The sequence below is a fragment of the Lepus europaeus genome, chromosome 2 (assembly GCF_033115175.1).
Source record: "Lepus europaeus isolate LE1 chromosome 2, mLepTim1.pri, whole genome shotgun sequence".
Lineage (NCBI taxonomy): Eukaryota > Metazoa > Chordata > Mammalia > Lagomorpha > Leporidae > Lepus > Lepus europaeus.
Genome location: NC_084828.1, coordinates 139,738,410 through 139,753,770, shown reverse-complemented (window position 1 = coordinate 139,753,770; position 15,361 = coordinate 139,738,410). Strand labels below are relative to the sequence as shown.

The window sequence follows — 15,361 nt, the reverse complement described above, 5'->3', positions numbered from 1 at the left end:
GTCCCGGTTGCCCCTCTTCCAGGCCAGCTCTCTGCTATGGCCCGGGAAGGCAGCGGAGGATGGTTCAAGTGCTTGGGCCCTGCACCCGCATGGGAGACCAGGAGAAGCACCTGGCTCCTGGCTTCGGATCAGCATGATGCGCCAGCCGCAGTGGCCATTGGAGGGTGAACCAACGGCAAAAAGGAAGACCTTTCTCTCTCTCTCTCTCACTGTCTAACTCTGTCAAATAAATAAAAAAAATGTACATAGGACAGACTCAGTGTCTGGGTAAATTTAGGAAATACAGATGATGTACACTGTCTTCAGGTCTCACATTTCTGAGAGAAAAACCAAGATCTGAATTGAGACGTTAGGTATACAGAAGCAGCCAAAACTCATGCCACTGTAGTATGTGCAAGGATCTGCATGTGTCTGTTATCTAAAGCATTTAAAATGGTCAGGAAAATCTGACACATTTAGTCTTATATAAGGTGAACGGTTCAGAAGAATTTAATTAACTTTATAATGATATTAGAGTGTTTATGTGAATTGAATCCATCATAATGATATGCTTAATTCATTCCATTTGCAAGAATTGTTAAGTATCTGAGAAGATCTTCTTTGCTACAGTTCTGAGTTTGTTCATTTGGCCATTTGAAATTAAGAAGAAAATCAGCTAAATTAGATTTATGGGAGTTAGAATGTATAAAGCAATCTAAATTTGCAATTAGACTGATTATTTAAGGAAAAGTTATTTTATTCTACTTGACTTAATCAAACATCATGAGTGAACAAATAAAGGTGATTGTTTTAATTTTATTTAGAATTATTAAAATTTTAGCAGAACAAAGTTTAAGCTGAATTTTCCAAAGATTTCATATTTTTTGGACCTGTAACTTTAAATTTTTTTTTTTAAAAAGATTTATTTATTTGAAAGACACAGTTAGAGAGAGGGAGAGATAGAGATCATTTGCTGGTTCACTCCCCAAATAGTTGCAATGGTCAGGACTGGGCCAGACCTGAGCCAGAGCCAGGAACTTCATCCAGGTCTCCCATAAGAGTGGCAGGGGCCCAAGAATATAAGTCATCCTCTGCTGCTTTCCAGGCACATTAGCAGGGAGCTGGATTGGCAGTGGAGCAGTCAGGATTCGAACCATTGCCCATATGGGATGCTGGTATTGCAGGCAGCAGCTTAATCTGCTATGCCACAATGCCAGCCCCTAAGTATTAAAAAAAATTATTTGAGGGGCTGGTGCTGTGGCTTAGTAGGTTAACCCTCTGCCTGTGGTGCCAGCTTCCCGTATGGGCAATGATTTGTGTCCTGGGAGAAGCTCCTGGCTCCTAGCTTCAGATAGGCCCAGCTCTAGCTGTTTCAGCCATTTGGGGAGTGAACCAGTGGACGGAAGATCTTTCTCTGTTTCTCCCTCTGTCTGTAACTCTATCTCTCAAATAAATAAGTAAAATCTCTTTTTAAAAAATATTTATTTATGGCCAGCGCCGTGGCTTAACAGGCTAATCCTCCGCCTTGCGGCGCCAGCACACAGGGTTCTAGTCCTGGTTGGGGCACCGGATTCTATCCCGGTTGCCCCTCTTCCAGGCCAGCTCTCTGCTATGGCCTGGGAAGGCAGTGGAGGATGGCCCAAGTCCTTGGGCCCTGCACCCGCATGGGAGACCAGGAGAAGCACCTGGCTCCTGTCTTCGGATCAGTGAGATGTGCCGGCCGCAGCAGCCATTGGAGGGTGAACCAACGGCAAAAAGGAAGACCTTCCTCTTTGTCTCTCTCTCTCTCTCACTATCCACTCTGCCTGTCAAAAAAAAAATTATTTATTTATTTGAAAGTCAGAGTTACACAGAGAGATGAGAGGCAGAGAGAGAGAGGCCTTCCATCCGATGGTACACTCTCTAATTGGCCGCAACGGCCGGAGCTGTGCCGATCTGAAGCCAGGAGCCAGTAGCTTCCTCCTGGTCTTCCATGCAGGTGCAAGGGCCCAAGGACTTGGGCCATCTTCCACTGCTTTCCCAGGCCATAGCAGAGAGCTGGATTGGAAGTGGAGCAGCAGGATCTCGAACTGGCACCCATATGGGATGCCAGCACTCCAGGCCAGGGCGTTCACCTGCTGTGCCACAGCACCAGTCCCATAAAATCTTTAAAAAAAATTGAGAGGCAGAAAGACCACTCCAGTTCACTGATTCATGCCCTAAATGCATCCAAGGGCTGAGGGGGTAGAATCCAGGTCTCCCACGTGGTTGGCAGGAACCCAATTATTTGAGCCATCACTGCTGCCTCCTAGGGTCTACAGTAACAGGAAGCTGGAGTCAGGGGCCAGGCTAGGGATCAAAGCCAGGCACCCCATGTGGGACCCTGATGTCTCAACTGCTAGGCTAAATACCTGCCTCCTACCTCACTAACCTGTTCACTAATGATCAAAGTCATCTGTTCAAGTGCAGATCTACCATGTCCCTCCCCTGTTTAAAATTCTTCAGAGCCTTCAGGATCAAATCCAAATTCCTCTTAGGGGCCTACACTACCTGCTTAATACTACTGCTGCTCACTGGGCTTATCACACAGATTTGCTAGTCCCTTGACTTACCTGTCTGCTCCCATAAGAGATCAGAGACCATAGATTTTAATCCCTCTTTTCTCAGCAGTGAATAAAGAGGTAGCAGGTGCTCCATAAATACGGATCGATAAAGAAAAGAATGAAGTGGTTTCTAATCTCAAAGACAATCCAACTGACAAAGATTCTCTCCTTGACCAAACACTGCTTAGGCTCCTCTGAACTCTTTTCCAAGTAGGAGTCAAGTTTGGATCTCCACATTTTTCTCTTCATTATCTAGTTTCATCAAGAATCCTGCTCAGTCAGTTTAGCCAGAATTCCCCATCTCCTATCATCCTTGACAGTTCATTTTCTACCATCGCCAGCTAATGTCTGATCACCCCAGCCTGCATTCAGAAAGAATCCTCTTGGGTTGGCTTAGCCAGAATTTCCCCTTCACCCCATTGTTGGGGCTCAGAAAATAATGCTTCAAAAGAGGCTGCTTTGGACTTCAATCTGAGAGCACCTGCGGAGCAACAGTTGCAGAGAAGGGCTTTCTCTGGAAGTTTCTCTGTCAACCTTGAAGGCCAGATTCTCCAGAAGATATTCAATTACTACGAACCTCTGCCCCAGATATTTCGTCAGCCAGGGAAGATGGATGCTGATTCTAAGAAGGAAGACTAGAGTGAACACCATACCCAGAGCCAAGAAGAACTTTGCCCTGGGTTATTAACTGTTCTTCAGGCCCATTTGTTGTCCCTAAGTATCATTTACTCCCCCTTTAGACTGCCTACCTCCCCTACTTCATCTCCACTATGAAGAGGGTATATAAGCTCACTGGATTATTGGCAACTCACTATCCTGTGATGCATCCACGCACATAATGAATTTGTATGCCTGTCTTCCTGTTAATCTGTCTGCTGATAGAATTTTTTTCAGACTCTAATATCGAACCTCCAAAGGGGAAAGGGAAATTTCTCTCACTCCTACACCACCTACCAACCTCCTCGTTGGATGTAAGTTCCCACCTTTCCTTGTTGCACTCAAAGTTAAGCCTCCCTCCCCACTACATCCCACTGCAGCAGCCCCTCTACTTGTCTTGATAGTCCCCTTGGACAAAGCTCATCTTACCATTCTTTAACAAGTGCCACTGAATACTTTTTTTTGCTTTAGGACTCCCCAAAGACCCTCCCTCCCTAGACCCCAAAGCAGCTGCAAACTGTTCTTGCCTCATACTTCTGACTGAAGGAGTGAAGTAAGGCTGGACAAGGAACAACTGGACCCAGTAGCAGAGCAAGCCACAGGATATTTTGTGAGCAATGTGCATAGGTATTGGAGCCCGGTGAACACTTGCAAGATCCTCTCCACCACTTAGGGATTTATATATATATATATATATATATATATATACACATATACATATATATACACATATATATGTATGTATATATATATATATATATGAAAGAGTTTGCAGGAAAGTCCTTGTTTTTATAAAATCCAGACATACCAACAGCAAGGCCTGCTAGAGACGCCGCACCTAGGCAGGACATGTCAAAGTGGTCAGGTCTCTCTATGTTCTCATTAATCAAGTCTGAAGTCATCTGCATGACAAAATCGTTCTTACAGACTCCTCCGTCTGCCCTGCAGGGAACAAGACATGTGAGACAAAAGCGTCATGAATTCTTCTTAATTGGGTCATATAATTTTCTTAAATATTTGATTTGGCTTTATGTTTAACTTTTTTTTTTTTTTGACAGGCAGAGTGGACAGTGAGAGAGAGACAGGGAGAAAGGTCTTCCTTTTGCCGTTGGTTCACCCTCCAATGGCCACCGCGGTAGCGCGCTGCGGCCGGCGCACCGCGCTGCTCCGATGGCAGGAGCCAGGCGCTTATCCTGGTCTCCCATGGGGTGCAGAGCCCAAACACTTGGGCCATCCTCCACTGCACTCCCTGGCCACAGCAGAGAGCTGGCCTGGAAGAGGGGCAACCGGGACAGGATCGGTGCCCCGACCGGGACTAGAACCCGGTGTGCCGGAGCCGCAAGGCGGAGGATTAGCCTGTTGAGCCACGGCGCCGGCCTAACTTTTTTTTTTAAGATTTATTTATTTACTTGAGAGGCAGAGTTACAGAGAGATGGAGAGACAGAGAGAATGGTCTTCCATCTGCTGGTTCACTCCCTAAATGACCACAATGGCTGGAGTTCCGCCGATCTGAAGCTAGGAGCCAGGACATTCTTCCACGTCTCCCACGTGGCTGTCAGGGCCCAAGCACTTGGGCCATATTCTGTTGCTTTCTCAGGCCATCAGCAGGGAGCTAGATTGGTGTGGAGCAGCCAGGAATTGAACTGGCACCCATGTAGGATGCCAACATCACAAGCAGATGCTTAACCTACTACACTACAGCACAGGCCCCTATGTTTAACTTTTTAATTGCAAATTATATCCCCTATCATTGACCTAACAACAGAGGACCCATCTAGGTCATCTAGAATCTGTTTTCCTTATTCCTCCCATTATTTTCCCACCTGTCCTGTTTGTCTCGGTACTAACTCAAAATAGGCTAAGTGTAATAAACTAATCTAACATAAAAATACATTTGGACATTACAGAAAAGAAAGCCAAGAAATTTAATGTTTCCATGTTAAAAGGATACCTACGCACTCAAAAGATTTTTATAATGCTAATATGGGCACTGAGAGCTTTCCAAATTTCATATTGTGTTTTATTCTCCATAAATCTGAAATTAAATTTCCTTTCTCTTCAAATTCCTTATATGCAAGAATTACATTGCAAAGGAGCTGGGTATAAGTTCTTTTTGAAATTCTGAGTAATTATAATGAGGAAAATATTAATAGCAGCTACCATTTACTTCTAATTTCTAGTTAAGTCTGGTAGAAACAAAGTTTACGTACCGGATTTTTGTTACAGGAATACGAATCTCTTTCTGCATCGTCTCATATAATTGTTTGTTTCTAATTAAGGAACAAGATAGTATTTAGAAGAAATTCATAGCACAATAATCTATTCTAACCTCAAAATATAAAACTATGCTTTATTTACTTGATATTTATAAAACATGCAAAAGAAAACATTAAAGAAATATATTATACCATCGAGAAAATACCTAGCAATTGCTCAACTATGCAAGAAGCTCAATTCATTGTGATTTTGATTTCATACAATCCAGCATAACTTTTATATCACAATTGAATTTACTCTATTACTATTTTAAAAAAGAAAAATTTAAAGAAAGCACCTACTTAGTAGATAGCTATTAAGATTATATACAATGAACACCTAAGAATATACCAAATATAAAAATTATTTTATAGTCAGAAAATTGTAAACATTACAAACATTCCATATTCATGAAAATTGAATTCTTAATTTTAATAAACTATACTTGTCCCATAATTTAAAAAAAACACAGAGAAATATTTATAAAGAACAATCCTGAAGAATCAATCTTTGGTATAACAGAAGAATTATTGGTTTGAATTCTCCTTTATGAATAAAGTCATGAAACCCTTGAAAGCCCAAAGTTTGAATTTTTAGGCTTAAGAAATTGGATTTAATGATTCCATTTTCATAAAACAAACTTAAATGGTTCTTGTACTACATATGAAAAAATAAGATAACAAGGACATTAACAACAATAATAGATTATATAATTTACAGTATGTAGGAAACCAAAAGTATAAATTTAAAAATTTTAATATTATCACTTTTTTAAATTTTAGTAACAAATCAATAAAGGAAAGAGCAATACAGCCAGGAGGGGCAGTTTGGGGCAGGTTTTGATACCTGAAAGCTATTGACTCCAATATTGCTCGAACGAGGTGGTATTTACTGGTGGAAGGCTTCAAACCCATGAAAGAGGCACAAGCACAGGGGTCGTTTAATGGCGCCTACGGAAGAGAGTACAGGAACATCATAGTGTTCTAAAATCCGCCTGTTGGGTGGGAGGCAGCGTAGGAGGGGAAATGTCACTATGTTCTTAAATCTGTATATATGAAATATGTGAAACTTGTATAACAAATCAATTTTTAAAAAAAGTTACACCTATTGACTTGAGGAAACATATACCATTAAAACATATACAGCCATGGTAGGAAGAAAAGAATGCCTAGAGTCAAATAATTTAAAAATAAATGGTAGCTCCATAATTATGCTGAATATTGGGAAGACTGTCTTTTTTTTTTTTTTTAAAGATTTATTTATTTACTTGAAAGTCAGAATTACAGAGAGGCAGAAGCAGAGGCAGAGAGGCACGGAGGACATGAGGGAGAGAGGGAGAGAGGGGGTAGGGGGGAGACAGAGAGGTCCTCCATGCTTTGCTCCACAATGGCTGGAGCTGGGCTGATTTGAAGCCAGGAGCCAGGAACTTCCTCCAGATTTCCCACGTGGGTGCAGGGGCCCAAGCACTTGGGCCATCTTCCACTGCTTTCCCAGGCCAAAACAGAGAGCAGCTGGGACTCAAACTGGCGCCCACATGGGATGCTGGCACTGCAGGCAGCAGCTTTACTTGCTACACCACGGTACAGGCCCCAGGAAGAGTTCTCAACAGTGTTTAAACAAGGTTGAATCACAGAGGATTTAGCTAGACCTTCTGCTTCAGTTCATACCAAGGAAAAAGACTGCAGCATACAGCCACAAATTATTAAATGCCTAGCTTTATCAATGTGGAAAATGAACATGACTACAGAAATCATCCTTGCAAATAAAGGGTTTTTAAAAATTTTGCTTTTTTTTAAAAAATTCAAAAGGCAGAGTCAGAGAGAGAGAGAGGAAAAAGAGAGAGAGAGAGAGAGAGAGAGAGAGAAAAGACAGAGAGAAGAGAGAGAGAGAGAGAGAGAGAGAGAGAGAGAGAGAGACCTTCCATCTGCTGGTTCATTCCCCAAATGGCTGCAATGGCTGGAGTTAGGCCAGGTTGAAGCCAGGAGCCAGGACTTTCTTCCAGGTCTCCCATGTGGGGGCAGGGGCCCAAGCACCTGAACCATCCTCCACTGCTTTCTCAGCACATTAGCAGGGAGCTGGATCAGAAGTGGAGCATGCAGGACCCGAAGTGGCACCCAAAAGGGAAGCCAGCGTCTCAGGCAGCAGCTTTCCCTGCTATGCCACAATGCCGGCCCCCTCATACAATTTTTATATTCAGACTCTTTACTATGTAGAGTGGCTGTTCGATGACATAAATTATAGACTTAAGATTTAAAAAATCATAATGCAGAAAATGTGCTTCTCAGTGTGCACAAAATATGCTGTCGGTCATACTGCATTCTTTTATGCTAGCTTAATAGTCTGGCTGCCTAATATCGGCAATCACTCAGCCTATATGTGCCCATTGGAAAGGCCAAACTCTTGAGCTGGAAGTGTGTGTTCATCAGATGTAGTTTGTATTCACGTCTGTATTCCCAGAAATGCAAGACTATTCTGGGACAGGAAGATGAGGAACAAAGACCCCTGCTGGAGCTCACAGTCTCACAAAGACCGGGCAGCAGGATAGATCACCAGTATAGACCTGACAGAGGGACACGCTTGTGCTGTCAGGAGACTATGGGCCTCGCCACAAGCACCTCCTTGCTTTGAGACCTTTGCACATCATAGCTACACCTGGAAAACCTCCCACGCCCGACTCCTGGTTAATTCCCACTCTTCCTCCAAATCTTGGCTCAGCTTCCTCATGGAAAATGCCTGACTCCAGAGACTAGATCAGGTCTCTCATTGCATGTTTTTATGAAACACTGTGATTTCCCATTATACCAGGCCACAGTGTATAATCACATTGGTCTGTATGATTGCTGGTTGATGCTCCATCTTCCCTGCTATACTGGCCAAGGTCTCACAGAAAGAACCTTGTCTGATGTACCTGAGATGTGTCCCCAGGGTCTAGCCCCACAGGTGGCCTTTATGGGAGATGAATAACCATTTGATGAATGAAAGAACAATATTTTTCCTAATTGATTAAGAAATTCTACATTCCATCTTCTCTACTATAGCTATGTTTTTCCTCCTACTATGATTTCATTTTGGTAATTTTTTAATTTATTAAAAAATTTTGGTGACTTTAATAAAAGCTGATTTATGTAGTATATATATAAATACTATACTGTAAAGCTAAGATTAGTCAAATTTGGCCAGTTCAAATTTATAATGGGGATTTATTATATTTTTCTTGTACAAAAATGACCTATTCTAATATATCACATGAAATCCTGTTATGACTGGCCTTAAGTCACTTTTATACAAATAGCAATGAACATAATTTACTATTAGCAATAGGTCAATTTGAAGGGAAATAAATTCTATAGAAATTTAAAATTTTCTCTACAAGTTAGAACATTCCTATACTACACCAAGAGTCTCTGTTTTGATGGAATGGTAGAAAAAACTGGGAAGGATACCAGCATTGTGGTGCAGAGAGTTTAGTCACGACCTGTGATGCCTAAATCCCATATACACACTAGTTTGAGTCCTGGCAGCTCAATTTCTAATCCAACTCCCTGCTAATGTGCCTGGAACCAGCAGATGGAAGATCTCTCTCTGTCTCTCTTTGTAACTGTGCCTTTTAAATAAATAAATAAATCCTTTTTTAAGATTTATTACTTTTTTTTTTAAAAAGATTTATTTATTTACTTGAAAGTCAGAGTTACACAGAGAGAGAAGGAGAGGCAGAGAGAGAGGTCTTCCATCTGCTGGTTCATTCCCCAGATGGCCATAACAGCCAGAGCTGTGCCGATCCGAAGTCAGGAGCCAGGAGCTTCTTCCAGGTCTCCCACGTGGGTGCAGGGACCCAAGGACTTGGGCCATCCTCCACTGCTTTCCCAGGCCATAGCAGAGAGCTGGATTGGAAGTGGAGCAGCTGGGACTCGAACCGGTGCCCATATGGGATGCCGGCACTGCAAGCGGCAACCTTATCCGCTACACCAAAGCACCAGCCCAAAGATTTATTACTTTTTAAAGATTTATTTATTTATTTATTTGAGAGGCAGAGTTACAGAGAGATAGAGGAAGAGACAGAAAGAGGTCTTCCATTTGGTGGCTCACTCCTCAAATGACCACAATGGCTGGAGTTGGGCTGATCTGAAGCCAGGAGCCAAGAGCTTCTTCTTGGTCTCCCCCGTGGGTGCAGGGATCCAAGCACCTTCGCCATCTTCCACTGCTTTCTCAGGCCATAAGCAGAGAGCTGGATCAGAAGTGGGGCAGCCAGGACACTAACCAGTTCCCGTATGGGATTCTGGTGCCAAAGGTGGAGGTTTAACCTCTACACCATAGTGCTGGCTCCAATATATAAATCTTAAAAAGAAAGAAAAAGATAAGACAAGACCGGGAAGGTCCTTCCAAGGGCCTGGACACACTTAATCAGGCGGATACCTCCAGCCATACCTTCAGTCTATCACTGCCTACCCCACTGAGTGAGGTCCTCCCCACCTTGCCCCAAACCAACCATCAACCAAGTTGTGTCTGTGCCCTGGGCAAACGTAGCAATAACCTGCCTAAGGCACCAACTACCTGTCCTGAACCCTTGTCACCATTGAGAGCTCAGCCATACCTGAGGAGGATCAGCAGGATGGCTAAGGCCAATGTGCTCCTGTCTTGCTCAGCCTAGACTCTAAATGCAAGCTCCTCAAGCACCCGCTGTGCATTCCCAGGGCTGTTACATTTTGTGTTGCCTGCCAGGCAGCACGGCAGAGAGGTTAAGGGCCTGGAATCAGGACACCTGGATTCTAAAACCAGATCTGCCACTCACTAGCCGTGTGAGACCGGGGAAGGGATGTAACAGCGCCAGTCTCCGTCCCTTCATCTTCAGAATGGCATGAGAGGAGTATCTCCTACCTTGCTGAGGCACCAAGAATTACGTGAGAACGCATGTGAAGACCTCAGGACAGCGTCTGACACGCACTCAGAACTCACGGGTTAGCTGCCACAGCCATTGTAATTGTATTATCGTTCCTTACTCAAACCCTTCTCTCTAATACTGATTTCTTCACAATCCTTCCACTGTGCCTTCCCAACTCTTTGAGGCAGTTGCGCTCATCCCCCTACAGCTGTGGTGGCAGCAGTGGGGCTAAGGCCTGGAACACGGTTGCTGTAGACATCAGAGCCTATGGATTCAAGCAGTTTCCTTAGAAGAAGGTGAGGCCAGCAAGCGCTGTGATTGGTATCTCTAGTTCTGTGAGTGACTGGGATGTCTGAATAGTGGAAATGTTAGGGAGATTGGGCAAGATGCTGACGTGAACCTAGAGAAAGCCTGAGACAAGGAGGTGTCTGTTGAGACCAGAATTACAGCGGCCCAGGGTGGCAGCATCCCTGTGGTCTCTGGTCTGGGAGCATGAAAAGCCTCTGCCAAATAGCTCCAACTGAAGCCACTGACCTGGTGGACAGCCAAGTTTGTTACAGCAACCACAGCATAAGTGGAGGGATGCCTTGGAAAAAAGCGAAAGGTTAGGGGAGTTTATTTATAATAGAATTAGAGTTGCCATTTCCTGAAGTGCTTGCCCCAGACTTTGCCATTCTCCTCAGAGCTCATCCAGTGTCTCTTTCTCTGCTGGCTCCCTTGAGAAACTGAGACTAGTAGGAGCCTTCAATATGCTGCCTCCCCATTAGCTAAGGCTGTCACAACATTCTGAAACTAAAGGCAGGACCAGACACTTGAGCCTTCCTTCCATTTCCCATCCTCATTCCCTAGTTGTTGACATAGTCCACATATAGGTGATCTTCCCCCTACTTTCCAAATGGCTTAATATCAACTAATTAATTTCAATTTCTAGTAAAGAGTTTCAGGGTTGGCATTGTGGTATAGCAGGTTAGGTTACTGCCTGCAATGCCAACATCCCATATGAGCACCAGTTTGAGTTGCAGCTGCTCCATTTCCCATCCAGATCCATGCTAATGCACCTGGGAAAGCAGCAGAAGATGGCCCAAGTGCTTGGGTCCCTGCCCTCACGTGGAAGACCTTGAAGAAGCCCCAGACTCCTGGCTTTGGGTTAGCCCAGCTCTGGCCATTGCAGCTATTTGGGGAGTGAACCAGCAGATGGAAGATCTCTCTCTTTGTCTTCCCCCACCCCCAACTCTGCTTCTCAAAATAAATAAATAAATAAATCTTAAAAGAGTTTTCATTTTCCACTGGGACATAAGTGACCTGCAGTCGTCTCACACACGATGCTGCCCTCCAAATGCACCCACCCACACACATGTAGCAGTCATGGCAGGACAGGAACGTTTTTCCAAGATGAAACTAAGAATCACTTCTATGAATCTTTGGTCTAAATCTTTTGGGCTTGGCCACACTTTTTTTCTTCATATACCTTATATCATTTTTAGACCTATGTGAGGTGATGGAGACGTTTAAGATAGAGTTGCCAGGACAAAGTCACTAAGTCCCCACAGCACATAAAAACCTAACCAAACTCGATCTTGGCTAATGATAATTACTTACCTAACGTTCTCCCTGAAACTTCAGTTAGATATTTTTCACCTTCTGTCCTGAGAGCTGAATGGTAGCTATCTTATATCACCCTAAGAAGATGCCACGTAATCTGTATGAGTGTATGATTTATAAACTTTCAGTCCTTTAGGATAACGTATATAGATGGAAAATCTTACATATTGCAAGAATGCACATTTTTAAATCTAATATCGAAAGTATGGTACTTTAAAACATTTACAACATCTGGCCTGCTTTTTTTTTTTTTTTTTTTTTAAAATCAGCTTCTATATTACATTAACCAAACTTTCAAATGTTGAATTTGGAACTGATTGCCTGAGTATGGAATAGATTAGAATGAAAATTTTGTTTCTTGAAGGGAAAAATATAGAGAGGTAGATTAAAAGAGCAAACATAAGTGTTCTCAGAAAATATTATTTTGTTCACGACAATATACCAGAAAAGATTTTTCAGTGTTTGTAACAATATCCTCAATTTAAAGGTAGTATCATAGTCTTTTCAACTAAGTACAAAGTTAAATGCTACAAAATCAGCTATTTTACAGACACACTTTTTGATTAGGCAAAGTAACCAATATTCAACCACAACAAGTTTAAAAAGAAAGAAATTTTTAAAAAGTTGATGCGGGGTAATGTCAGCCAGATGGCTGACCAGTGCCTGGCGCACCTCCCTCCACCACAAATGACCACAGCAAGGGGCAAACAGCAGCAGCAGCCCTGGAGTGTCCGACACAGAGCACCGGAGTGTGTGTGTGTGTGTGTGTGTAGGGGGGAAGATGTGGTAAAGCAACAGACACATGATGGCCTTATAAAGAGAATGAAGCACAGCATCTACCATTTCACTCTCAAAATCAACCTTGAATCAAAAGAGACTCGTCCCTGAGCCCAGCTGGGAGCTGCCAGGTCACCACACTGGTGCATTTCCCTGGAGAACAGTCATGTCCCCAACCCAGGCTCGCACTGTAGAGTGCCATCCCAAGACCCGCCCACCTGGGGAACTGGCCGACTCAGTTCAGGAAACCAGGCAGGTGGCACCGCTCACCTTCCTACCCCTGAGAAGCAGTCATACAAATGGGCCTACACATATACCCTCAACCCCACAAAGCAGCTGAGAGCACCCTACCCTGAGCAGCTCAGCCCTGGGCACTGGGAAGCATTGTCCATTCTCCTGCAGTCCCAAGAAGTAGGTGAGTAGCCCAGTACAAGCTCAACCAACTGAGGCCTGAGAAGCAGTCAAGTAACCCACTCACCCACTCACCTGCAGCCTGGTTATCAGGTGGGCAGCTTGACCTGAGAAAGTTGGTTAAGCGGCCTTTGACATTGACAGGTGCCCCATCTAAAGCCCACTGGTGTAGCCTGTGCCCACAAAGACCTCAGACACTGACAGGCAGTCCACCTGGCTATCATGGGCTGCACAGGTGGTAGTCCACAGGGGTAGCCCCCCTCTCACATGACCTGAAGAAACTACCAGGTGCCTCACAGCTAGGTGCACCCAAGTGATGGGAGCCAGTGATACACTCCTCCCCCCTCTCCCCCACTACTTAAGATAGTTAAAGCCCAGGGCACAAAGTAATCTCACAACCCTTGAAGCCTAGGGCACTGACAAATCCACAGACATGACCAGTGTTGTAATCAACAACAAAAGAAGCTACAACAATGCTACGTTAAAGCCCTCTCCTGGAACCAAAGCCAGTACAGTACATCCAACCAACACCAAAAAGACACAAAAGCCACCCTATAAAACTGGGAGAGGCAAGCAACCATGATCAAGTGGAATTTTTTTTTTTTTTTTTTTTGACAGGCAGAGTGGATAGTGAGAGAGAGAGACAGAGAGAAAGGTCTTCCTTTTTGCCGTTGGTTCGCCCTCCAATGGCCACTGCGGCCGGCGCATTGTGCTGATCCGAAGCCAGGAGCCAGGTGCTTCTCCTGGTCTCCCATGCGGGTGCAGGGCGCAAGCACTTGAACCATCCTCCGCTGCCTTCCCGGGCCATAGCAGAGAGCTGGCCTGGAAGAGGGGCAACTGGGATGGAATCCGGCGCCCCAACCAGGACTAGAACCCGGTGTGCCGGCACCGCAAGGTAGAGGATTAGCCTGTTAAGCCACGGTGCCAGCCGATCAAGTGGAATTTATCATAGTGATGCAAGAATGGTGTAACATAGGCAAACTAATAAATATCATACACTTCAACCGAATGAAGAGTAAAAACCATATGATCAACTCAATAGATGCAGAAAAAGCATTCGGTGGAATTCAACATCCCTTCCTGATATATACTTAAAAAGCCTAGAGGGGCCGGTGCTGTGGCATAGCGGGTAAAACCACCACCTGCAGTGCCAGCATCCCATATGGGTGCTGATTCAAGACCTGGCTGCCCCACTCCAATCCAGCTCTCTGCTATGGCCTGGGAAAGCAATGGAAGATGCCCAAGTGCTTGGGCTCCTGTACCCATGTGGGAGACCCAGAAGAAGCTCCTGGCTCCTGGCTTCAGATCAGCAAAGCTCTGGCCATTGTGGTCATTTGGGGAGTGAACCAGCAGATGGAAGACTCTCTCTCTCTCTCTCTCTCTCTCTCTGCCTGTGCCTCTCTGTAACTCTGCCTTTCAAATAAAATAAAAATTAAAAAGCCTTGAAAAATAAGATCAGAAGGAATGAATCACAACAAATACTATACATGACAAACCCCCAGCCTATATCATATTAAGAGGGAGAGGCAGAAATAGTTTCTTCCAAGATTAGGAACAAGACAGGGATACCATGCTTAATGTAGAACCAGGGTCTTAGCTAAAGCAAAGAGGCAAGAGAAAGAAGTAAACAGCATTCGGGGCCAGCTCTGTGGTGCAGCGGGTTAAAGCCCTGGCCTGAAGCACCGGCATCCCATATGGGCGCCAGTTCTAGTCCTGGTTGCTCCTCTTCCAATTCAGTTCTCTGCTATGGCCTGGGAAATCAGTAGAAGATGGCCAAGTCCTTGGGCCCCTGCACCCACATGGGAGAAGCTCCCTGTATCCACCAGGAAGAAGCTCCTGACTCCTGGCTTTGGATGGGCACAGCTCAGGCCGTTGTGGTCATCTGGGGAGTGAACCAGCAGATGGAAGTCTTCTCTCTCTGTAACTCTGTCTTTCAAATAAATAAATCTTTTTTTTAAAAAAAGAAGTAAGCAGCATTCAAATAAGAAAGGAGGAGGTCAAATTACCCCTCTTTGCAGACAACATGATTTTATATATAGAAAACTCTAACAACATCCAAAAAATCTGTTAGAATTGATAAATAAATTCAGTAACACTGCAGGACATAAAATCAACACAGAAGCTTTTTCATATATCAACAATGAAATTTGCGAGAAACAAGTCAAGAAAGCAGTCCCATTCACAATAAATAGAACAAAATAATAAAATACCTAGGGAT

General features: G+C 44.1%; 1 protein-coding gene across 2 annotated transcripts in view; it reads right to left on the bottom strand.

The window, feature by feature from the left end:
- The window catches only part of GK5 (glycerol kinase 5), a 95,557-nt gene that overhangs the window by 8,758 nt on the left and 71,438 nt on the right, over nt 1-15,361 (bottom strand). For both annotated transcript variants that reach the window (XM_062213806.1, XM_062213814.1), the window contains 3 exons: nt 6,321-6,424; nt 5,429-5,488; nt 4,027-4,160 (listed from right to left, as the gene is read on the bottom strand). In XM_062213806.1, the coding sequence (XP_062069790.1) occupies nt 4,027-4,160; nt 5,429-5,488; nt 6,321-6,424 (298 nt within the window). The remainder of the gene's footprint in view (nt 1-4,026; nt 4,161-5,428; nt 5,489-6,320; nt 6,425-15,361) is intronic.